At 43.4% G+C, this 25167-nt stretch overlaps 3 protein-coding genes across 10 annotated transcripts in view; 2 read left to right on the plus strand and 1 right to left on the minus strand.

Annotated features, from left to right (window-relative positions):
- Positions 1 to 786: 786 nt before the first annotated feature.
- Positions 787 to 14353, plus strand: LOC6551752 (neprilysin-2). 2 transcript variants are annotated; one of them, XM_015154017.2, is made up of 10 exons: positions 787 to 1178; positions 8092 to 8600; positions 8666 to 8880; positions 10813 to 10989; positions 11043 to 11419; positions 11538 to 11570; positions 12812 to 13221; positions 13466 to 13716; positions 13772 to 13958; positions 14038 to 14353. In XM_015154017.2, exons 1-10 carry the CDS (start codon positions 1162 to 1164, stop codon positions 14187 to 14189), a joined length of 2328 nt encoding a protein of 775 aa, XP_015009503.1. In that variant the 5' UTR covers positions 787 to 1161; the 3' UTR covers positions 14190 to 14353. The 2 variants fall into 2 exon arrangements, with proteins under 2 accessions (XP_015009503.1, XP_001978855.1); XM_001978819.3 differs by lacking the exon at positions 11538 to 11570.
- A 2162-nt stretch (positions 14354 to 16515) lies between these two features.
- On the plus strand, positions 16516 to 17612 carry LOC6551919 (eukaryotic translation initiation factor 3 subunit F-1). The gene has a single exon (XM_001978818.3). The coding sequence runs from the start codon at positions 16647 to 16649 to the stop codon at positions 17487 to 17489; it is 843 nt and encodes a 280-aa protein (XP_001978854.1). The 5' UTR covers positions 16516 to 16646; the 3' UTR covers positions 17490 to 17612.
- A 2155-nt stretch (positions 17613 to 19767) lies between these two features.
- Positions 19768 to 25167, minus strand: part of LOC6551917 (uncharacterized protein CG43427) — a 55033-nt gene continuing 49633 nt past the window's right edge. For 4 of the 7 annotated variants that reach the window (XM_026976040.1, XM_015154061.2, XM_026976042.1 and 1 more), the window contains 5 exons: positions 23732 to 24824; positions 22735 to 23108; positions 21734 to 22644; positions 21408 to 21577; positions 19802 to 20827 (listed from right to left, as the gene is read on the minus strand). In XM_026976040.1, coding sequence (XP_026831841.1) covers positions 20640 to 20827; positions 21408 to 21577; positions 21734 to 22644; positions 22735 to 23108; positions 23732 to 24824 — 2736 coding nt within the window. In that variant the 3' untranslated portion in view covers positions 19802 to 20639. Of the gene's footprint in view, positions 20828 to 21069; positions 21176 to 21407; positions 21578 to 21733; positions 22645 to 22734; positions 23109 to 23731; positions 24825 to 25167 lie in introns of those variants that run through there. The other 3 variants (XM_026976043.1, XM_026976041.1, XM_015154057.2) reach the window with 3 other exon arrangements.

The following is a 25167-nucleotide window of genomic DNA, read 5'->3' on the forward strand; positions in this document are numbered from 1 at the left end:
TGTTTTATTTGGGACCAAAGGGAATTTTTATAAAATGTCCCCAACAAATAAGGAAAATGTAGTTATATACTTATGCGATGTATGTATGCAATGTGACTCGTTAAATTTAGAACCAGATTCAAATTTAAAGTAAAAAGTTCTTCAACAAGTAAAGTCAAATCAATCTATAATTCAGTATCTGTACTAATGATTTTTTTACGGACGAACCGACGTTAATAATTAAAGAATGTAGTAATAAAATTATTATTATTTTAATAAATTTCAAAATGAGTTCTGCTATCTTACTGCTAACATATCGCCACTTTTTTTTTTTTATTATTTTAATAAATTTCAAAATGAGTTCTGCTCTCTTACTGCTTGCATATCGCCACTTTACTTGTATCCGCTGTTTTTTGACAAGACTATTTTTTGGGGTCCACACCAAGTGCTGACTGCCAAAGACAAGAAAATACTTACGTGCGCTACACCATGCTGAACATCGATAGTATCTATTTGTTACCATATCTCCATTTGACTCATCTTAGCAGAGCAGCGGGTATCTGATAGTCGATGCAAAGCGTTTCTTTTTTACGACTTACTTCGTCTGTGGCCTACCACAACCGTCATTTCCTAAAATACATCCCAAATGGATGTGCGCTAATTTCTGGTATGCCCTAATCGAAATTCGAACCCAATACCTCTGCATATGAGCAATGTTCCAAGCGAAAAGAATATGTGTGCAAAATACCTCGCCGCAGAGTATCCAAGTTTCAGCCATGCGGCGGCGAGCTTATCTCTTTTGTTTTTATAAGGGATTGCGATGAAGCGGCGGAGCGTCAGTCGGTCTTCGTTCGTTGCCGAGTTAAGTTCACCGCGATTCCGATTCCGATTCCACCTCTGATCTGCGGAGAAGGCATCGGTGTGTGGCAGTTTGTTTCGAATTCCGTGCTGCTGGAGCTGGAGCGCTGTGTAAATGAATAGCTCGCTAAATAGATGGGCAAACCTAAGTCAATAAGCCATAAGGTTTCGAATTGAAGACACTTGTAATCGTGTAACAAACGTTTGGTTTGTGTTGAGTGCTTTCTAACTGTTCAACAACCGCCTGTTAACAATACGGATCCGACTAAACCAAGTAAAATAAACCATACTAGTCCAGGCAGAAGCTAAACCAAATTGGCCAGCATGCAGACGGTTATCCAGTGAGTATGGGCACCTCGCCCAAAAATTCCTGTTTTTCCTGAACTCCGAGACCCAATCCCAATCCCAATCCCAATCCAAATCCCAATCCGAATTCAAAGTAGTGTCGCACAAGCGGTTTCACTATCCATCCTATCCACTTGGCATTCAGCCACATTCCGAGGAGCTTATGTGTAAAAAGAAAGCTGCGCATGATTATTAAAAACACGTTTTGTGAGGCCTTCAGTTGGGACCCTGGCTTATCATTGGAACTGGGCCCACCGAATCCAAAGCACAGAGAGAAAATGCTATTTCCCACATAAATGGGCAGCGTCTATGGCGCCCACAATCTTGGGTCAGCTTTAGTTCAATAGGCAAAATATTGTACATCAACGAAATGATGTACAACACATCTTGAATTACTCGTATATATGTAATTCAGATGCTCAAACTATATTTTTTGGCTTTCGAATGGCAATGACAATAATAAAACTAAATCCGGCTCCCGGCCAATCTTCATTTGGGTGCATGGATGGATGTTTGAAAACGGGTTTGATTTGGCCGGGGTTCACTGTTCACTGTTCACCTTTGTGTGAATCGAGTTCAGTCAACCACGACTTTGGAAAGCTTCACATACGAGCCTGGAAGATTATTTAGAGGGAATACAAAGTCCTGAAGCCTGATGGCTTTGATAAGCAATGATAAACTTGGGGCGAGGGATTGTGCGTGTTTCTGCAGTTAAACTAAATCGCACGGTCAGTGGAATGCAATCGATTCGATTCGTTTCCTATTTTATTAGTGCTATAATTACCTGTCATTAGTATTTTTGCGCAGGGACGTGTAACCGGAATCTTTTTGGTACATCCGTATGTACGTGCTACCGGTTCCCACCGCCCACATCTCATTGTTCTCTGGAGTAGAAAACTCTTGGCATTTACGATACAATCCTATACAACTTGCCATTGTATTGCTAATGGCACCGAGCATGTTCAATGGCTGTGTTTAAGAAGCAAACACAAATATTTGCTGGAGATAAGAATTTCCAGCCAATCTGGGTATTGACTTGGCCAAGCATTGTTTACAAGTTCATTAAAACGTCTGCTCTGGGCCAAGACTTTGGATAATCGAATCCGCATAAACACGCCAATTCAACACATCAGCTGTTAATATCCTAAGCGATCACGTTTTCTACTTGTGTTTATTTCGAGTGTAAACAAAAAGCGTATTGCTTTTTATTATTATTTATATTCGAATATGTGCAGTCCAAAAGAAGTACACTTTGTTTAGGCAAACCTTTCTAGGTCAGCATTGCGTAACCCAAACTGCTGCCGTTTCTTTAGTGCTCCATGGCCTGATCAGCCGTATATGAGTTTCTGTAGCCATAAATCATGCGGATTCAATTTTGGGCCAAGAGTCAATGAAATGCGTCGCAAAGGCAATGCCCGTAAAAAATAGAAAAGCCAAACAAAGTCGCACCTTTGATGGAATAGCCCATCCGGTTTTACCATTATTTGACTAATACAGAATGTCTTACTTTTGTTCAGGGTTTTTGGGGGAGACTTAAGTTGAAGCAAAAAAAAAAAAAAAAGCGGCGAGAGTTGCTGATTCTCTGGTCGGACTTGGGCTAATGTTTGTTTTACTGCTGGGCAGCTATTTGCTCAAATTGCATAATTAATTGCACGCAGACCTCAGTGCAACTCCAATTATGGCCAGCACAGTTTTCTTGGCCTTGCGGTTGCGTTTTGTTGCCTTTCCGCTGAAGGTGACTTCTGCGGTTAACAGATACTCCATTCCCCTTTGGCATTTACTGACTTTTCCCCCTTTAACTACCAAACAAAGTCGTAGGTTGGGCAAACACTGAGCTGATCGCCGAGTGGGCTTAAACCGCATCAAGTTGATTCTAAACAGCGTTTGTGGGCACTTTCTCTCTGGTTTTGATTTGCCCCATCGAAATCTTTTGGAGAAAGCGGAATTTATTTGGCAGGCTCATTCTAAATATCGACAGCGGAATTCCGGAGACCTATAGGTTTATTCCTACTCCATCGAGGGGAAGTTGCCACTTAGATTGCTGCGATATCTTCTCTTTCTGTGTTGTTCTTATCTTTTCAGGATCAGCTCTTGAAAGGATCGTACTTACCTTCTTCTTGATTCCGATTAAAGATAGCACGTGTTTGAGAAAAACTGTTTTCCACACTTCTTCTTGAGTGAAAAACCTTTATTACAATTATTCGTGTTAGCACGTATTGCCAATAAAATCGCGCTTATTCCTTCCGCAGTGGTACGAGTGTTCTTCGTCAGCAGTCGTTTGTTACCAAAACCGCCGGTAATTTATCGCTCCAGTGGGAGGGTCTGGCTGGTACTGGGTAATTCTTCTGGCTTCCTTATGAGGCGCACGTTGCTCGGTGAAACCAGGTCAACGACAGTCTTATTCAGGAAAGGTTCTCCGTGATTCGGGAAGACTTTGGAGCGTGTAGCTCTCATAATGGTCAGGTATTTTATTCGGCTTTCTTGCTGCAGCGTTCTCGTTCTTCTGGCCTTTATTGTTGTTGATGTTGTAAGCGGTTTATTAGTCATTTGGCACATAATAAAATCGAATTATCTGCGTACTTGTCATGCCGATGATTGATGCCGAGTCATGCCGCAACTCCGGCACTCTGAAGTACTTTCAGTTCAGTTCTTCACAAAATTTGACGTAATTGTGCGTTCGGATTCGAGGGGAACGTGCCGCAAGATGCAGTTATGCAGCTAATGAGCACAATTGAAATTCTTTTCTTTATTTATTGGCGCATTTGCATTAAAAGGTGTTTAATTTTGTTATTGATAAGTCAATACCCGAGGCCAAATCGCGAGTTAAAAATTTCGCCGAGCGTCGTAACGGTTGACGCATATAAAATAAGTGAACTTGGGCCAATTCAATGCCGACTTGGGAAAATTTAAATTTTGCTTGGCATGCAAGGCGCCGTTTTAGCAACTGGCTTGCGACAGCAGAAAACCACTGCATTCGGCCTTGCCAGTGTATGCACGCGGCCAATTGAGGCACCCGCCCACCAGTGTGACCCCATCGCTCCTCGCATTCTCAATATGCGTCCTGCGATTTGTTTGCCTGGCTTTCCCGCCTTCCGCTGTCCTTCCTGCCCGCAAGCCTATTAAAGGTAGAAAATTAAATGGCACTGGGCAAATTGCATTGTCGCTGGCTTTTTCTTCCTGCTGCAAATTGCCCTCTTCCTGCTAATAAGTGGGTTTCAAAGGCTTGTCGTCCCGGGCTGCAGCTGTTGCTCCGTTCCGGGACTCACAGTCGCCTTGGCCAAGATCCATCTCCTTGCCGCAGCAAATCCACTTAGGCCGGCCCAGTTCAAGCCCACGAGAAAATGCGATTATTGGAATTTATTGGAGCTCTACCACTGCACTGCGGCTTAGGGCGACTAAGTTCCTAAAGCAAGATCCTTGGGAAAGGATCAGAAACATCTTGAGCCACAGAAAAGTGGAACGAAATGTAGTTACCAATTGATCGTTTCTATAGGAGGACCGGGCGATTCCTTTTCTGTATATTTGTATAGGCATTAGTATTGACCTGGTCGTATTAGTATTTTCATTTCCTAGTGGACAAGTGTTCAGACAAGTGCTTCAGATCGATCCACTTACTAAATATATCTCAGTGACCCGACCTCTTAATGAGCACACAGACGCGAAAGGGGACAGTGGGGCTCAAATAAGTGAAATCGCTTATGTGGCCGCTTGAAATTTTCTTTGGGCAATTAAAAGCGCTTATCAACAATTCGGGCAAGTAAGTAACGCCTGCATCTTAGTCGCCACCGCCATCGCAGCCGTATCTCTCGCTCAAATTAAAATGTATTAGGTAATTGTGTCTGTGGCACAAATTAACACATGAAAGGCAATTTGTCGTAGCACTTTGTTTGGGCATTACGAAAAGCCCAACAGCCGCAAAAACAGTGACTACAAGCCAGCAAGTTGCACTGTCTAAGGAAAGGAACCTCTTAATTAATCGCACAGGGTTTGCGCAGATGTACTTTGAACTGAGTCACTTCGAACAGCAGTTTTCCCGAGTGATTGGTCCAAACTGGCCGTTCGATGGTTAGTTCCCTATTGATTTAAGGCCGTAACATCTGGCTGGTTCTTTTTTGGGAAGTAAAGTGAGTAATTCACCCCACCAGCTGCCTTAACCTGGCCCAATCCCAATTCTCTAACCAGTCTGACTGTGGGGTGCTTGTCACCTATCACCCAGAATTAGGTCTGGCAAGGTGAATGCTCGACAATTGGAGAAGGGGCTCAAGGAAGAGTATGCCATTTTTTGGGCCAAGAAGGGGGATGGCGATACTTTAAATGGGTGGCTGTCAATCAGGGCTTGGCATTTTAATGAATACACCGGCAAGGGACACCCAAAACAATCAAAAACATATTAAAAGCTGAACAATAAAACCCGAAGCCTAAAAATTGACAAACGTCACCCACACCACATGTGCGATTTCACGTGTGCATAGTTCGCCGGGTGTACGTTTTATTTGAATACCCTTTGAGTGCCAGAGGGTATGCTGATTTCGTGAGAAGATTGCAACTATCTCTATCTATCTGCCCAGCTGTAAAGATATCTGCGCGAAACTTTCCCAAACGTCCTCTTCCTATTGCAGAAAGTACGTAAATCGGAAAGCATAGAAACAAAATTATTTAAATATAAGAGTAAAAACTATATATTTATTAACTGCAAGCACACATAGGCTTCGGTCTGCTGTAGCCAGCTTCCTCCCACGTTAGTCATTCATTTTCCAGAGGAGGGCTGGCGTATAGGTGGCCAAGTCAATGGCAGAGGGACGCCGCCTGCACTTGACACATTTATTGGGCAACGTAGACAAAGGCGGGTCTTCAAACTGGCCGCCCTATTGACACGGGCCAAGTGCCACCCGCGCCCCACACCGCGCCAACTTGGCCATTACATAACGTTGGTAACACTTGTGCACTCACAGCCGAGAAAGCGAGTGCCCGCGGCTCTCAAGACGGCACGGGTGTAGCACGTCCGTCGGAATCCGATTTCGAGCCGGAACAGCGATGACTGCTAACCGGAGGCGACTGTAGAACGACGTTGCGTCAGTCGATCTGCGTTCCCGGGTTTCCGTTGATCCGCTGATGCGGCGATCCGGCGATCCGGCGATCGTGATGTCCGGGTGAGATAAAACAGGCAAAGGAAGGGCACGATCTGCCTCCATGCGCGCGACTAATTGACCAGGATTGTGCTGAGCAACGATCAGTAGTCATATCTCATATTTGGCAGTTCAGAGATTGCGAGTGGGTTATACAACGGACTGAAAACTTACAAGCTTACTAATTAGTAAGCCGCATTCAATCAAGTTGAATTCGTGTCTATTCCCACATCAAGAAGAAGCACATCTGCCTTCCCATATGTACAGTGTTTTCACCCCTTTTAGCCACCTACAAAAACTCCAACTCTTAGTTTTAAACTCAATTTCCGGGAGCTGCGGTGTTTTCGAACCTTCATAAATCATTTTCCAAATAAGGCAGTACTGCCTTCTTTTAGCAAGTAATGGCTGTTGTAATTTCAGTTTTCACATAAATTGCAGTTCTGGGAGAAGTTTTAATGTTTTGGGGGGCAATGTTGCATAATTATCTCTAAAAATTAGAAAATATCGCGCTGTTCACATCTGAGGTGGTTAATCCAGAACAGTGCACTGAGGTCAGTGGGTAGTGTCGTTCAACTCTGTAAACTCCGAATCATTACGAGCAATTATCCACTGGCCGAAATGGCTAAACATTCGGGGAACTGGTTTGCAGTTGACGTTGTTTCAGCTTGCGAAATTTGGAACTTTGTTCGGCATGTTTTGGCTGGCAAGTATTTAGTACACAAAATTATTGTACAAAAAGTACAACTTTGATCATAGCCTCTTCAACAAGTGCTCGTTAGTCCGAGGCAGGAAGATGGTGGCATCCGCTTGGCAAGGTGCAAGTGGTTTAATGGGAATTCTGTGAGGAATACCTAGAATACACATATTTATCACGAACTGTGCAGTCATTGATATTTTTTGTGCCTGCGATTGTGTGTCATTAGCGTTGGGCAAAACGGCAAAACGTTCAGCTACATTAAACCGGATGATTGATTTAAAGCCGGTGACTTGAGCGTATTTTTCGGCTGAATACTCCAGCCATGACGGAGAATTGGTCGTGGGATATATGTATATAAAAACCCATATTGGGCGAGATCGGGCTTATTCACGGCCCGTGGCCTAATCGCTTGTTAACGCATCTTCGCCCTGAGCCGAAGTACTCGGTTTGGCTTTATTACGTTACAACTTTTCACAATAATTGAAGCGTGCCAAAACTCATAGCTTTTTGTGTATCTTTTTTCGCTGCGCTACTGATTTCCCCGAGCTACCTTTCTGACCACCAAAATGGGTTGGCTTTTAAAATCATTCTGCCCGAGGTTTCGCGTGTGTGAAACACTCTCGCTCAAATGTCGTAACGAGTTCGACGGCCAACATGACTTTTCAAACTTGTGTGTAAAAATTTAACCAGTTGAGCGGCGGAATAACAACAATATTTATAGCTACAAATTGCCAAATCCACTGCCATTTGGGCAGGGGCAGGTGGGTCTGGGGAAATCGGAAGTTGGCCAACAATTACACACACTGTGTAGCAAGCTTTGGGTCTAAGAACCATTTGATCAGATGTGGAGGATCGCTTGTTAATTTATTTCTGTCAATCCCTAAAAAACGTTTTCAACTGACCTCACTATCCCTTTTCCTCTTATTTTTTAAATAAAAATAACCAAATACAAATCCAACATGACGACTAAATTTAAGTCACAGAACATTTAAAGTTGTGGACTTGTTACTCATGATCATTAAACCCGCCGAGATTATATTATATCTATAGCAAATTGTACTTGATTTTTATTTGTGAAATGCACAGGAACCCCAACTGGTGGCGTCGGCGCAACAAGTTGGAAAGAGGCTTGCTGGTCTCGCTCGGCATCATGTTCGCAGTGATGGCCACCGGGTTTGGGCTCTGGATCAGCGATACTCTGAGGACGCCCAGTCCGCCTCCGAATCCGCAGGCCACTGCCCTCCACGGCGACAGCACCACCATCAACAAGGTGCCTGCGGTCACTGCCTCGAAGGGCAAGGCGGGCGACTCGAGCGACGTGTGCCTCACCCAGGAGTGCATCCACACGGCCTCCACCGTTTTGCGGAAGATGAAGCCGGAGGTGGAGCCGTGCGACAACTTCTACGAGTTCGCCTGCGGCACATACCTCGAGGAGGAGAACATACCCGACGACAAGGTCTCCATCAGCACCTTCTCCGTGATCTCCGACAAGCTGCAGGAGCAGCTGAAGGACATCATAACCGCGGAGCGACCGGAAACGGAGCCCAAGCACTTCCGGCTGCCCAACCTGCTCTACAGGGCCTGCATGAACAAAAGTGAGCCGCTTAATGGCGATAACTTAATTATCGCTTTTTCGATACTATATTTAATTATTACGCAGCTCTGATCGAGGCACTGGGCCCTGAGCCCATAACTCGCATGGCCGAGAAGCTGGGCGGCTGGCCGCTTATCAAGGGAGACTCTTGGAACGCGGACGACAGCTGGACCTGGCAGGAACAGGTCAAGAAGTTCCGCACCGCCGGATTCAGCATGGACTACATCATCGACTTTTCGATAGGAGTGGATTTGCAGAACAGCACTAAGCGGCTTATAGATGTGAGTTCCCGATTTGGAGTACCCAGTATACACTATAGAGTATAGAGTATAAAGAGTTTATAGAGTACGATGGGAGACAGAAGTGACGGTGGTTGCTCAACTCCAAAAGCGTTTGAGATCAAGTGGCGGTTAATATTAACATTTAAAAAAGAATCTACTACAAATATGGTAGATAGTGAGATATTGGGGTAACAGAGGGTTATCGCTTGCTATAATTTGCTACGAATTAGACTAGGTGAGAAACTATCTCTTGGAATGTGTCCAGCTTGGGTTTGCTAGAGATTCCGATTTGTCTGCACTGGCTTTAGAACCTGTGACTGTGTGTAAGTCCCGATTACTTTACCGCCACTAGGGAATATGAGTCCGGACAACTAGCACAAGTTGGTCCTTCAGATCCAAAATCTCCTCTAGGTAGTTCCACTAAGGAACAACATTTTCGTTTCTCGGCTTTCAACTGATCAAACATCATCTGATGTATTGTCTTATATCCAAGACAAAAGAAAAGCCGATTACATAAATGCGGAAAAACCCAACTTCTCCTACGCTAGGGACATCCCTCAAGAAATTGTCCCTAATGAGTGATTCTGGTGATTTTTGACCGGATAGCATGGTGGTGAAGGAGTTCGAAGCTAAGACCAACATCCTGTTCTTCTTCTTCTATCTTCTTCTTCGGAAAACTAACATCACTATCTCTTATCGAAAGACTTATATCGAATCTTATCTAATCTTGTATGTATCTAACCGAATGTACAGGTCATATGCATAAAACTGTAAATTTCCTATAGCTCTGTTTATATTACTTGCTTGACACTGGAATAATTATTAATATTATTATTCTAGTTGCTAGTTAATATTATTCTAGTGTCTTTGCTCATACATTCCGCGTATTCTGAATTCCCAGAATAATTAAATCATTGGTCCGCTATCCAAAGCGCCTAAAGTACGTTGTCAGATAGCGACCCATTGGTATCTCTAGGTGATTCTAATATACCAGGAAACTACGTGCTCCACAGATGAACACTGAAATATCTTTTTCCCTATAGCACAACATCACTTAATTGACGGCAATAAACATATTTGTCATATTCGAAATTCTCCTGGTCGATTACTGGACCTATGCTTTGTACAGATCTAAGCCGTTGTAACTTCCAGTTTGCACAGGATCCAAATCAGTTTTATAATTTCGATCTTACCCTTCCTCGAATTATTTGAAAGGATGTTACTACTATAACATCGGATCAGGCAAAAGCAGCTCCATTTAGCCAGTTTTTCCTTTTCTGAACCTGTTTACCTTATCTCTGGAAACTTCACAGTTCGCCTCAATATGAAGGAGTCCTTTGCGAGTCCTTCCCTCGCAAGCAAGTAGGGAGAGATCTCTAAATTGTCTAAATTCCAAATCATTTTGAAAATGTTACCAATCCTCATTTGCAGCAACTGTGTAGATATATTATATCACCAAGTCAACACGGTTTTATGAAACGCAGATCAACAACCACTTCCTTCGTAATATAAGGCTTCAAAAATTATTTTCAAACAGATGTCATCTACACAGATATTAGTAAGGCATTTAACTAGGCTGGTGATGATCTTTTAAAATGAATTTGAGTCTATTTGAATGGCAGGACTTAAAAATTATCAGTCCTGTGTTCTCAGAGTCACAAGACTAAGCGGAACCCGTAACAAAAAGAAAATATAAATTTATATATATTATGAGGTACATTTTATTCGGTTCTAGTAGTGTTGTAACGGTAGAGGTATTTACAATTATTATACCCAGATTCTAGTGACGAGGTCGCCGTGCAACCTTTTTTCAGAAATGCTTTGCCTTAATTTATTCGATCATGTGTCACTTTCTATGAATATGCCGAAAAGGAGGAACGCAATAGAAATTTTTGGATACATGTTCTAATGGGTTACCTCCCTACATTTAAGCTGGACCAGTCGTCCCTGGCCTTGAGTCGCGAGTACCTCGTGAAGGGATTCAATGAGACCCTGGTGACGGCCTACTACGAGTATATGGTAGACATCGCGGTCCTTTTCGGGGCCAATAGGGACTTGGCCAAGACGGAGCTGCTGAGTTCGCTGGAGTTCGAGATCGCCCTGGCCAATGTAAGTACCTGACAAAGATTGAATTCAGGAGCATCAGCAGTCTTGCTCCGTAGATCTCCTGGCCCAACGAGAAGCGTCGCAACTCCTCTGAGCTGTACAATCTAAGGACCACTGCGCAGCTCCAGGCCGCATACCCCTATGTGCAATGGGTGGATTACATGAACGCCCTGCTGCCGGAGGGGCTGAACTTGGTCGAGGACGAGATGATCAACCTGTCGGTGCCCAGCTTCTTCGCGGACCTCGGCAAACTGCTGGCCAAGACGCCAAAGCGGGTCATCGCCAACTATATGTTCTGGCGCATCCACGGCTTCTCTGTCGGATTTCTGAGTGAGGAGTTCCGCAAGCGGCAGCTGCAGTACGCCACTGCCCTCTCCGGGCGCCAGGAGCAAGAGGCTAGATGGAAGGAGTGCGTCGACATCGCCACCAGCAGGTTAGTGGGGGATTCTTACCGCCCCATCCCAGGGTCAAGGTCTCCGGGGGCTTCTATTTCGTATCTCGAATCTCTGTGCTGTATCTGTATCTTCTTGTGATTTCTTTGTGATTTGCAGCATGGATGAAATATGCGATGAAGATTTCAATAGGTACTTATTTAGAGAACTGCATTCCACGTTTTATTAAAACAGACCAATTAACACATACATCATGCACTGTCAAAAAATTCTATAAACCAAACGCACATGCTAAAACCGATTACTCTTTACTCTTTATTTTTCCAATTCGGTATACGACAGTTTTATCAGAACTCATATTTTCGGTTTTAGTTAACAACAAGAAAGAATGCTATAGTCCAGTTCCCCGGCTACCAGATACCCATTACTCAGCTAGTTGAAGTGCGAACGAGAAATTTTAACATTTTCTGAAATATCGGTAAAAATTTGAAAAAAAAAATAATCAAATTTTTTCAAAAGTGTGGACGTGATATAATTTGGGCGGCTTGTAGGCTGCAGAGTGGGCGTGGCAACGTCATTTAATAAACTTGCGCCTCGTCTGTGTCTTTGGAATCTGCATGCCTAATTTTAACTTTCTAGTTTTTCCGTCCGTATGATCGTCGAGATCTCGGGAGCTATAAATGGTAGGAAAATTAAGGATGCAGATTCCAGTAATGCCTACGCTGTGCAAGTTTGCTTCAGATCGTTGGCACGCCCACTCTAAAGCCCACAAGCTGCCTAAAACTGTCACGCCCACACTTTTGAAAAGCGTTTCGAGTTCTTTTGTTTTATTATTTGTCTTTCCAATTTTGGTCGATACGCCAAACTCTATCGACCGCAAAAAGCCATAATTCGGGAAAATTATTTGATTTTCCTTTTTTATTTGTTCCCTGCCAAATTAGCTTAGTAACGGGTAACTGAGAGTCGACACACTTTATTTTATTTCATTGTATGTGTTTGTGCAGACTTCCGAGTATTCCAAATTGTATATGTCGAGGAGCCGACTGTTCGGTTTGAGTTGCGCTTTTGTTTCCGGTTTCTAGAGTCATTAAGCGAATAACACGAACATGCTGTTGTTCGTGTGTAATTCAAAAGAGTCAGGTAGAGAAATGATAACATTTTAAGGCAAAATGATTGAATAACCTGTAGAGCATCGCTTATAATGTGCAATTTTTGTTTCGCACATTGGGTGCGATTGCCCCCAAGGTCCCTAACTTTATTCAAAAACACACTGCGCTCGCAGCATTGCGACCTAATCCATTCAGAACCCAATCGCCAGTCCCAATATTAATTGTTATTTGCACACCTCCAATCAACAATCTCCAACATCCGAAATCACATTGCATCGAAACGCCACCGCCATCTAATCAATCGGTTATCACGTCGAATCCCAGTCTTGGCATTTCTGTGGGATCGCTCTACGTGGGCAAGCACTTCCACAAGGACTCGAAGGCCAACGCCCTGGAGATGGTCAACGAAATCCGCGAGGTGTTCAACGACATCCTGGACGAGGTCAACTGGATGGACGCCCAGACGAAGCAGGAGGCCAAGCAAAAGCTGCACAGCATGTCCACCCATATCGGTTATCCGGACGAGATGCTCGACAACGAGAAGCTGGCCGCCTACTACGCCAAGCTCGACATCGATCCCGACAAGTACTTCGAGTCGTTCCTGGGCATGAACATATTCGGCACGGATTACTCCTTCAACAAGCTCCGTTTGCCGGTCAACAAGACGGATTGGGTTCGCCACGCCCGTCCTGCGATCGTGAACGCCTTCTACTCCTCCTTGGAGAACAGTATTCGTAAGTCCAGCTCGAAAATAAATTCGGTGAAGGAACTCCTGCATCTGAAAGCGAAAACGATTTAACTTAGCCTGGTTACCTTCTTATTCGCCTTTACAAAGCGTTTTAAATGAAATAAAAGGATTTGGCATAACCCTTAAAACTCTCACTAAATTTAAATATTGCGTTAAGGCTTTTCTGAATCAGTTTCGCTAGTTTTGACAACGACCAGCAAATCGCTACTACTAATTATCGTATTTTGTAGAATTCCCGGCCGGCATCCTGCAGGGACACTTCTTCAACGCCCAACGCCCTAAGTACATGAACTTTGGTGCGATTGGCTACGTGATTGGTCACGAGATCACCCACGGCTTCGACGACCAGGGTCGCCAGTTCGACGTGAAGGGCAACCTGCGGGACTGGTGGCACCCGGACACCCAGAAGGCCTACCTGGCCAAGGCGAAGTGCATCATCGAGCAGTACGGCAACTACACCGAAAGGGCCACCGGACTGAACGTAAGTGATTCCGCTCCGGAGGGCAAACCAGGTCTCAACGTTCCTTTTACGGCAGTTGAATGGCATCAACACCCAGGGCGAGAACATCGCCGACAACGGTGGCGTCAAGGAGTCGTACATCGCCTACCGCAGGTGGGCTGAGAAGCACGGACCGGAGGCAAAGCTGCCCGGCTTGGACTACACCCCGGAGCAGATGTTCTGGGTGGCAGCCGGACAGACTTGGTGTGCTAAATACCGCAAAGGTAAGAACAATCGTTATACGTACTCAGGATCTTTAACACAGGGACTCCATGTTAATCTAATATGTCTTTATTCCTTCAGAATCTCTCAAGATGCGTATCACTACCGGCGTGCATTCGCCTTCCGAGTTTCGAGTCCTTGGGTCGCTCAGCAACATGAAGGACTTCGCCAAGGACTTCCAGTGTCCGGAAGGCTCGCCCATGAATCCGGTTCAAAAGTGCGAGGTGTGGTAGGAACTGCTCGGCGGCGACTACAGGGTATTGTGTCCGGCGCGACACGATTTTCTAATCTCAAGTGGGAATACACATACAATACCAAGCGTATTTATGCCAAGTGCGCATTATGTAAAAATCGTATTAAATAAAAAATGTGTTTATATGTAAGGATTTCGACAATACTTACCGCCTTCTGTAATATCTTTTCTTATTTGGATTTGTTTAAAGCATTTTACTTTTAAAATTGTAATTGCATTTCAACTTCGGGCACTTTCGGACTTAATGATAGCAATTGTGGAAAGTATTTAGTTCGTGTTTTGACAATAATCGACATCAAGTTTTAATGATAAGTACATATCTCATATCATATCACATATTTAAGTACATATCTCGTAAGCAATGCTCTTAAGCATTTATGTATGTATGGTAAGTATGTTGATGGTAAGATTTCATTCAAACTGGATAAGTATTAACTAAAAACACAATTTCGAATACCTCTCTCCGTATGTTTGTTATGCGTTTTAGAAAATAATTAATAAATAGTGTTTTAGCAACTTTTCCCCCCTCGTGTAGTAACTTCATTCAAGCGGAATGAAAATGCTCTTTCCATTGTTCTTTTATAGCTCACTATGATAATGGTCGATAATATGGGTCTAATAGAAAAACGTTATTTAGTAAAATCTGGAGCTGCATCGCCTCGCTTCAGACTAAGGCGAGGAGATATTTTCATTTAAGTTTTCTGGAGCGGCACAAAATCTTTTCTTCTTTATAAGAACAGGACAGCTTGGTCCTGGCGAATATTCATATCAGCCACCGGGGAACTAAAGGATGTTTCCGTTTATTGCGACCTGCGAATGAAGTGAATCATTGGGGTTTCTGGCTACGACTCTGCATCCAAACCTTGGGGCCAGTAATATTGTTCTTTCTATACCAGATGGTTCAAGAATTTGTGTTAGTGGTAGTACACTTATATTAAATGTTTGCTTTCAATAACAAATTATTTTATTAAATATTGAATTATTACTGCAAATGCATTTATATCTATTTTTGTTGCATGGGTGTTATACAGTAGAATCCGGTTATAGCTACTTTTAAGGGACCGAGAATTTTTCGTCGTTATACCCGGAAGACGCACTAACAGAAAGGTGGAAAAGACAAATTTTGTTTGTTTATTTTATGGTTGCCATTTTCGTAATATGTTTTAACAAAAAACAAATTAATTTTTTAATCAAACAAACAATTTAATAAATTTAATTTAAACATGGGTTTTTCATAGGTTCACCGGCTTCCAAGCGCCGAATAATTTGCATTTTTTCTTCGACGGAGAAGCCCTTCAGTTTTAAAGATATTTTGTGGGCCTAATGCACAAGTGTCGAGCTTAAACTGAAATGAGCTTATCATTTGCATTTAGTGCATTAACTTACATATGGCGAATTTACGCATTAAGTTTTATTGGAAAATAGCAGAAAGAACTAGAAATATAACGGGACATCTTATGGAATATAGGCATATACACGCACGCTGTAAACATTTTTGTGATTTTTTGTATTTTTTTGTAATTATTTTAAGTAATTACTGTAAATTATTGTAAATATTTTTCGTTGTTTTTTTTTTTTGGCACGCCGCAATATGCGGTTGAATTATGAAAAATCTCCTCGGTATAAGCGGTTTGTCGCTAAAAGCGGAGACGTACTAACCGTCCTTTCTTATAACTTTGTATGGGGAACAACCAAGCCATCGAGTTTCCGTCGCAATAACCGGACTGACGCTATAAGCGGAGTCGTTATAACCGGATTCTACTGTATTTGCATTCTATATTCTAGAACAGGATTACTAGCAGAATCCATCTGCTCATGACCTTATGTCCGTATGAGCGCTGTGATCTCATATAGTTATAAAGTCACATATAGTTATGTAAATGCTAGGAAGTCAAGCATGCAAATTCGAGTGAAGGACGCAGAAGATTTGCCGATTTACCAAGCACTCTTAAGCAGCCACAAACAGAACACTTTTTTGTTATTTTTATATTCTTTTTTGATAATATGTAAGTAAATGAACATAAAATTCCTTGTTAGAAATGTGTTGGGAATCGGAAATCGGAGCCACGCAGAATAATTTGGGTCTTGACATAGTGTGTGTAGTATAATGTAGTGTAAATTAGTTCTGCACATGAAGTAAGTTGAAATTATGTTGATTTCAAATAAGTCACTCCTGTAAATGCTCTACATAGTTAAAAAAAAGTTAGTAAATGTAGTTAAACTGAAATTTGAAAAATATTCGATGACCTGACGCGTGCCTCCGATTAACATCGATACCTTGTGTGGCCGATAGCGAATAGCAACGTCCGACAGCCATCTCCAGCACGCGCACTATCGATAGGCCTTTTTCTCGCATCCCTAAGAAATACGCTCAGCGTGGCTGACTAGAAATTTTTGCGGAAATTCCCCTTGCAAATCTTCGCCTGCAGAAATTACCATGTCGGCCCTCAATCTGACAGTGCGCGTGCACCCGGTGGTGCTCTTCCAGGTGGTGGACGCCTTCGAGCGGCGGAACGCGGACTCGCACCGCGTCATCGGCACCCTGCTCGGCTCTGTGGACAAAGGTGTGGTGGAGGTTACCAACTGTTTCTGTGTGCCGCACAAGGAGCACGACGACCAGGTGGAGGCAGAGCTGAGCTACGCCCTGGACATGTACGACCTCAACCGCAAGGTGAACTCCAACGAGAGCGTGGTGGGCTGGTGGGCAACCGGCAACGACGTGACCAACCACAGCTCCGTGATCCACGAGTACTACGCCCGCGAATGCAACAACCCGGTGCACCTTACCGTGGACACCTCTCTCCAGGGCGGAAGGATGGGTCTGCGTGCCTACGTCTGCATTCAACTGGGAGTGCCCGGCGGCAAGAGTGGCTGCATGTTCACGCCCATTCCTGTCGAGCTGACCAGCTACGAGCCGGAGACATTTGGGCTCAAGCTGCTCCAGAAGACCGTCGGCGTTTCGCCAGCCCACCGTCCCAAGACCGTGCCGCCAATGCTAGACCTGGCCCAAATCTCGGAGGCCTCCACGAAACTGCAGTCCCTGTTGGACCTAATTCTCAAGTACGTTGACGACGTGATCGCCCATAAGGTGACGCCCGACAACGCCGTCGGCCGCCAGCTGTTAGACCTTATCCACTCCGTGCCGCACATGACCCACGAGCAATTCACCCAAATGTTCAATGCCAACGTGCGCAACCTTCTGTTGGTCATCACGCTCTCCCAGCTCATCAAAACCCAGCTACAGCTCAACGAGAAGCTCACTTTCCTGCCCACCGCCTAGAACGACGCCTGTTGTTGAACTGGTGATATCGGAATTGTACAATAAGGGCGGAATTGTAAATGGATTGTTTTTTTATAAATGGGTCAACGTAATAAAGTGCTCGGATCGCCAAAAAAAAAAACACAAAAACTTGTATCGATTAAACTGGCCATTCCATACTAAGCAAAAAGGTAGAATGGATTATTTTTATTATAATTCAAAGGTAAAAGCAGCTTCAAACCCATGACAAATCCAGACACTCGATGATCGTGTAGCGTTTGTAGGAGCATTCGGTTCGGTCAAAGAGTCTCTAACACAAGAAGATTCACCACCAGGAACAAATTATTGTAACAATGATACTTATGTATCATTAAAATCAAACTAACCACTTTTAATGATCGCACCTTCAGCACACAATAGTTCTGATATCAAATTTTGTAGCGAAATGTGAAATCACATTGCATTGAGAACTAGTTTCTTACATTTTGTAAGAATAAAAGGGTATACTAGAGCGGTTTGTGCGGCTGCCCCTCTTGGGCTTTTTACTTTTTGCCAAAGACATTTGGGTCAGACAATTGAATCGGGCTTTTTGATGACAGGGGATGTTTGGTAACCGGGCATCGATAATAGACGCATAGCGCACATGCCCTTTGAAAAGGATTGGTGTCTGCTGGCAGAACTTGGTTGTTCGCCTTGGTGGTATCAGGTGGTGGCATCTCCACCCACTTGGAGGACAATGCTTCAGCATTGCGGAATATGCGACAGCATACAAATTAAGGCTTTTTTATTTTGCTTACGCTTTTTATGATTTACATTTTTATTTGCCGCTCGCTTTGTCCTGCGAAATGTTTTCGGCACTTTTGTGATGCTATTTACTTATAATTTTTTTTTTTGGCCCTCCGCTGTTGCTCTGCAATACACTAAACACTCTGGAAACACTAAATTATTTTAATTGCTTAAACTGGTTAATATTTTCTTCTTTTTGTGCGGCATTACATCCATTAACAGCAATTGCATTGGCTTACAAGGTATTTGGTTAGGCGCTTTCATTTGTTCATACCGATATTCCAGAAGATGGAGAAATTTTTCGTTGCACTTCCACTAGCTGAGTAACGGGTATCTGATAGTCGGGGAACCGACTTTAGCACTTCAATTAAAATGAAGACAATTCGCTTTAGTCCAGTTAATCGCTATCACATACATATTCGTTACTCAGCTAGTGGAAGTGCGAACAAGAAATTGCATAATTTTTGGCATATCGATAGAAATTGGCAAACAAATAAAAACATTTTCAAGATGAGGGCAATAAAGGTGGGCAATAAAGTAAACTCGCGTTGCGTCTATGCTTCTGCAATCTGCATGCTTAATCTCAACATTCTAGCATTTAAAGTTCCTGAGATATTTACATTCATACGGGCAGACCTTCGGACATGGTTAAATAAAAATACTTTTTGCATACTTTTTGTCGAAATTTCATTCTCAGATGGCAGTAGTATTTTATAAATGATTAAAGTTTCCTTTTCGCCGGCTAATTTCACTGTTTTACATAAAAAGATACTGGTTGCTTCTAAGGCATTTGAATTCAGTTCTTGGTTTTTGCTATTCGTGGTATATAAAGCTGCGAAGAAAATAATAGCACCAGCACAGCATATTTTGTACCGATATTTCGCATAAATCTGGGTTTTTCCCTATCAAAATAGTAAGGAGAATAAGGAGAAAAAAATGGCACCACTATCTATTTTATTTTGGTAAAAAGCACATGGTTATAAAACTTAATATTTTTATTCCTATTTTCAACAATATCTTTGGTAAAAAGCACATGGTTATAAAACTTAATATTTTTATTCCTATTTTCAACAATATCTTTGAAAACCTACCTTAAAAAAATTATTCAAATGGGACGTGAAAAGCAGAAAAACTTGGCATGATCAAAAAACTCATTTCTGAAGGAATATCATACTGAAATCACCTAGAATAATTATTCTAGTGCTTTGATGAAACTGCTTATGTATAATTGACATTCTTTTTTTGAGCATACTTTTCAGAAATGCAACAGAAGGACAGGTAGAAAAGTAAGGTAATATGGCGTATTAGAAAGGTAAAAGGATGTATTTGCCTAAAATTTAGAAAGTGGACTAGCCAATGATCAGTTCAGAAACGACTTACGCGTTTTTCCAACATTGAAGGACATATATCCGAGTCCTAGACTTCTAGACTTACCCCAAGAATACCTTAGATCTTTTATAACTTTATAACGATCTGCAGATGTTGCTTACATTAAAAAAAAAAAACAGTTCCATCGTTGAAATAGTTTATTAAAAAACTACAAGAAATTAATATATCTTCTTTGATGTATTTAAGCAGAAAAATTATTCATATACCGATCATGTTTATAAGGTAATCATACAATCCAAGATGTGTGTAGAATATACAAATTTTTAACTTTATGCGTAATTACAATAAATAAAAATAACGGATATTAGAAATTACATCTTTCACGTTATATGCTCCTCCCATGAAGTTTAAAGGTATGTATATAATAATATGAACTTATGTTAGTGAGTTGCGTGTGGATGGGTGTTTGTATATAGTTTTAGGTACATTGGATACGTCGTTAGGTATTCTAAGTGGGCGTGTACAAAAAGTTAAATTTATAAACAAGAGAATTCTCGGGCGCGAAAAGGAAACGTCAGAATGAGTTGTAAATTTAAATACAATACAATTTCAAAACAACTGTTTGTTTGGAGTTTTTCCTTTTTGATTTTTCTTTTACGTTTCAACACACATTTCAGTTGAAATGTGAATCTAACTTTGTCATGAAGTAACATTTTAAGAGCTTGGCTTTTAAACATATGAAATGCATAGCGTTGGATTTTCAAACATTTAGAATATGTTGTATAAAATGTTAAAATCTTAGCTAAAAACATTAAATTTCGTACGGATGCATATAGAAGAGATTAACACTAATCTGAAGCATATTGGATTTGACTTTGTTCTCAGAATATGTAGATATATGTAGTGTATATATGTGAACACGCGATTTATCATCTCTATTTAATATTTATGTATTACTAGTACAACAACAACAATCAATGTTGCAAAAGCAACAGAGCAACAACAACCCCAATTCTATTTTAAAGTCGACTTCCGTTTCCCTGCGCGAGAGCTCAGTTAGACGCAGCTGAACTTAATGCCGTCATCGCTGGAGTAGCAGTTTTGGCAGTGCAGCTTGTGGTTTCGCACACGGACATCGGTTCCATTGAGGCCATCTCCCAGCTGGACGTGGCAGACGCAACACTTGAAGCAGTTGATGTGGTAGAACAGCAGAAGCGACTCGATGATCATGGCAGCGCCGCGGCCTGTGGAATTAGTTAAAGAAACTTTTAGCTTAGTTGCGGGATTAGGGAAGTTACTGAAATTAACGAAATTTAAAATACAAGCTTGTTGTAATATATTTTGTATAATCAGTGCACAATTGCAAACCAAAATAAGTGATTGTAAACCGCGTTTACGTAGACTACAAATATACGACAACATAAAGGCTGTGGCCAACACCACGGCTTAGATATTATATTCCGCTTCCAAGATTTATTCAATATACCTAAAATATTTCAAACTGTTAAGCTAGTCCTTTTCAAATTACACCCATACAATATATTTGAGCGCTTTGTGCACCTGCCGACAATTGTCGTGGGTGCAGCCCAGATCTGTCACAGACATGTAAGTGAGAAAGTAAACTTATTGACAAAGAGTTTATAACAATAGGAAGGAGAAAGCATAAATGATTGACCGAGCCCACCATGAGACTAGTGTATCCAAGTGTGTTCTATTCATGAGATTCTCCAAGCCTAGATGTTCTCAAAAATGTCGATGAAAGAGGGGTATGGGGTTTAAAAGAACAACCACAACACTCACAACCAACGTAGTAGCAAAGTTTACCTAATTCGTCACCGCAATGGGAGCACTTCTTCTTGCCACTGACGCTGAGCACCTTCTCCTGCCCCTGACTGCTGTTGCCATTGATGCTGCTGCCGTTCGTGACATTCTTCTGCTGTTGCTGGTAGACATTGTTGCCATTTGCCTTGCTATAGTTGCCGTTGCTATCGAAACTGTTGGTAAAAAGAAGTGAAGCTATAATAAAGGGTCTATAAGGAGTTCAATTGGACCTAAATGGTATCAGTTCATCCTTTAGTTTCTAAGCTATCGCATAACATGCCTTTTAACATGTATGTGATTTACTTTGTAGCCTAGACTGGACCACTCACCGCTTCCTATCGCCGATTCCTTTGCTTTGGACCCGCTCCGTCAGAGTTTGTATAATGGAATCGGGCAGCGGCTTGGCCATCGACTTGCCGGCCGGCATAGACAGCCGATTAAGTTGCTCGATGCGTCGCTGCTCCGCCTCCTGGAGTAGCCAGTGGTTGTTATTGTAGAGTGCTCCGCCGTAGTCCGGCATGGATTTGCGTTTTTGCTGCTGGGCCGACAACCAAGCCACATCGCTGCTCTGTTGGCTGTCGGAACTCTTTCGCACCTGCACCCACCCGTCCGCGTACTTTGGTTTTGGGGTGGCACTCAAAGCGAGCAGTGTGTTCCTGGACATATTGCTCAAGTTTTGGGTCGACTGGTGATGGTAAGCTGCCGCTGCCGCTGCCGGCGCTTGGACGGCATATCCTTGACCAGGGAGCCGTGGCGGTATTGGTGTTCCAGCAATCTTCACCAGAGAGCCACCGTACGGAGCCGGTTGTTGGCGCTGCCTCGTGCTAACCGCATAATCTGGTTCTAGGCCATGACCACTGGCGTTCAATTGCATGGCCCTCAAAGGCTTTGTGGGCGGCGTTGGCGGCAGCATCAGGCAGTTGGAGAACTCGTTCAGATCTGACATGGACTTGCGGTAGTCCGTGTCCATCTGGTGATATGCATGCAAAGCCACCTGCTGCTGATGCTGCGGAACATTGGCGTAAATCTGCTGCGAGTGCAGTGGTGGCATTGGAACCTGGTGGTGTTGCGATGGTTGGAAGGCACTTAACATTCCGTTTCCGATTCCTAGGCCGTGGTGCAGATCCTGCAGCGAGCGCCGGTTGTTCGACATCAGCATCTTGGCTCCGTGTTGCAACTCTCGACGCGCAATATTTTCTCGAAGCACAAGATTCTCACGTTGCCGTTTCAGTTCCTCCTGCTGTGAAAGAGTAGTTTAAATTATTCACTTTTCCCGTTGATAACCATAGTTTTTTGTGCCTATCAGTAATTTATTAAACCCCAAACTTACCGAGAAATGCAGTAGCTCGCGTTCCACCCGCAACATCTCTCCCTGCTCCCGGATCTTATCCTCGATGGACTGCATCTTGGCGTTGGCCGTTGCTGTAGCTTCGCTCAAAGATTGGGTGGCCGCAGCTGCGGCCGTCGCTGATTCTGTCCAGGACTCGGCCGAGTTTCCCTTGGCCGTCTGCAGAAGCGGCGTCTGGGCAGCCAAGAGGCTCTCATTTTGGTATATGACTTCACCCACTTGGGCGGTCGACGGTGGCGGAGGCAATGGCGGAGGCGTGGCCTCTGACTGTGTATCGTTCTCCTCGGAGGAGTTCGTGTAGTGCTCACTGCTCTGACGCGAATGGTTTTCCGAAACTCCAGAATCGCGACTTTCACCTTTGACAAAAGTAGACAAATTGCGTGGGTTATATTGGTTTAAGTTTGTGTTATGATGACTATATTCAATATCTATGAGTAATGGAAGAGGCCAATCCATTGGAACATATAATTATTTAGGATAATATACGTTAAGTGGAGTTTCCACAATAGTTTCCAAATAATATACGTTTTTTATAACACTAACCTTTTCATTCATACTTCGTAAAAATATATATTTCCTTTCATCTATGTAAAATAAGAAATATTCATTTTGCTATTTTATCTAATAAAATACTTGGTTTACGAATTTATCTTTTTTTACGAATATCGGAATAGGTTCGAAAACCAGCAGATTCGTTTTCGGTAGTTCATTCAACACAAAGTTGGGAAAGCATCTCAGTCACAGCTTTGGCAGCTCCATGGGCCACGCACACTAAACGGATTATTTATATTTAACCTCGTGGGGCAGATGGGGGCCACCTTATACCCTCTGGCCTGTCGACACCCTTTCCCCATCCAGCTAGTGATTTGCTCAATGCTCTCTACTTTCGCTTTTATGCCACGTTGGCTTTTGGTATCGGCTTTCTTTTACACACATCGATGCTCTTCTTACAGGCTACATAAAGACTATATCGACTCACCTGTGTCGGAACTGTCGCAGAGTCCCGCCTTGATGTACAGCTGCTTCTCCAGTCGGCGCTCCTCCTGCAAGAGCTGCGCCATATCCGGCGGCGGGGCCACTGTGAGCTCGAGATAGGTTTCCATGTCGTCGAGATCGCCGTCGGTTTCGATGCCCAGGAAGCTGGAGCGCTTGTTGCGCAACTCCTTTTTGATGCGTTTGGTCGAGTTCATCCGCTTGATGGGCGGAGAAGGCTGGGCGGGTTGTCCCTGAAGGTGCCGGCGGGTGCCGTTCGATATGGTCTCGTAGGTATTGTCCGATGACCAGGTGTCTGTGTTGTGGCCAAGACTGCTGCCCAATCCATCCAGCTCGTCGACGTGGCCCTCGTCCAACGGAATCGGACTCTCGGTGGGCGGAGGTGGTGGCTTCTCCTTGGGTGGCTGCATCAGCCCTACTGGCGCCCCCACAGATTCCTGACTAATCTCCAGGGCCGAGTAGAAGATCTCGACATTTTCGTAGACGGGAACCGGCCTCAAATGCTTAGGGGCATCGTAATAGGGCTCCGCGGCCTTCGGCACTTGGTAGTACGGCTCTGGTTGTTCCCCCGGGTTTGTTGGTGGCACGGGGGTCGCTGCTGATATTGCCGATGTTGCCGATGTTGCTGCTGTGCTGCTCTCTTTTTGATTCCTGCTGTTGTTGGTTTGATTAGGGCTTTGATTATTCTCGTTATTGTGGCTGGTTGGCTTGTTTGGAATGCTTCTCCTGTGACTTCTCCGCGTCGCTTGGGTCTGTGTGGTTATCGTCATCGTTGCTATCTGTTCATTATCTACTTCATGCATAGATATAGTCGAGCTGACATTCTCATAGATGGGCTCTCGTCCCCCCTGCATCTGCTTATCGGTTTTATTTGGCATTTCCCCACCCTCGGTGTATGATTCCCCCTGCTCATTGGACTCCTCCTCGTGCCGCTCCTCGCAAATTGGCTCCTGCTCCTCTGGCTGATCTCTCAACTCTTCCTTCTCCTCCTGCTTCTGTGGATGGTGTGCCTTGTCCATTGGCTTGGTGGTCGCCTCGCGATCAATAGCTTGCAGCGCCAATTCAAGAGCTTCGTTGATCTGTAGAGTGGGATGAGTGGGCGTGACATGGCGAGCGAGCGAGAAAGCGTCAAAAATGTGCATGACAGAGAAAGAGAGAAAAGTGCGCATGGATCGCATGAATTTTAGTTAGTTGCAACATAGGCTGTCTGGCTAATTAAACAAAACAAATGAACAAACGAAATTAAATTAAATTATACACCGGAAATTAATTAACCCAAAGCTGAAGGAAAAACAGAACAATGCATTACTGACGGAATTCCGATGCACTTCCCGGAATCAGCACGATAATACTAATAACCCAATATATTGGCAGATTACCCACTCGAGTATCTGGATCTGGAGCGAAGTACGAAGTAATAAG

Source organism: Drosophila erecta, unplaced genomic scaffold (assembly GCF_003286155.1).
Source record: "Drosophila erecta strain 14021-0224.00,06,07 unplaced genomic scaffold, DereRS2 tig00000000-arrow-pilon, whole genome shotgun sequence".
In the NCBI taxonomy this organism is placed as follows: Eukaryota; Metazoa; Arthropoda; class Insecta; order Diptera; family Drosophilidae; genus Drosophila; species Drosophila erecta.

Coding starts and splice junctions, on each gene's coding strand:
- LOC6551752 (XM_015154017.2), top strand. Junction 8,881..10,812: donor GCACTAAGCGGCTTATAGAT/GTGAGTTCCCGA, acceptor CCTACATTTAAG/CTGGACCAGTCGTCCCTGGC. Junction 11,420..11,537: donor GTCGACATCGCCACCAGCAG/GTTAGTGGGGGA, acceptor TGTGATTTGCAG/CATGGATGAAATATGCGATG.
- LOC6551919 (XM_001978818.3), top strand. CDS start 16,647: ATGTCGGCCCTCAATCTGACAGTGCGCGTGCACCCGGTGGTGCTCTTC.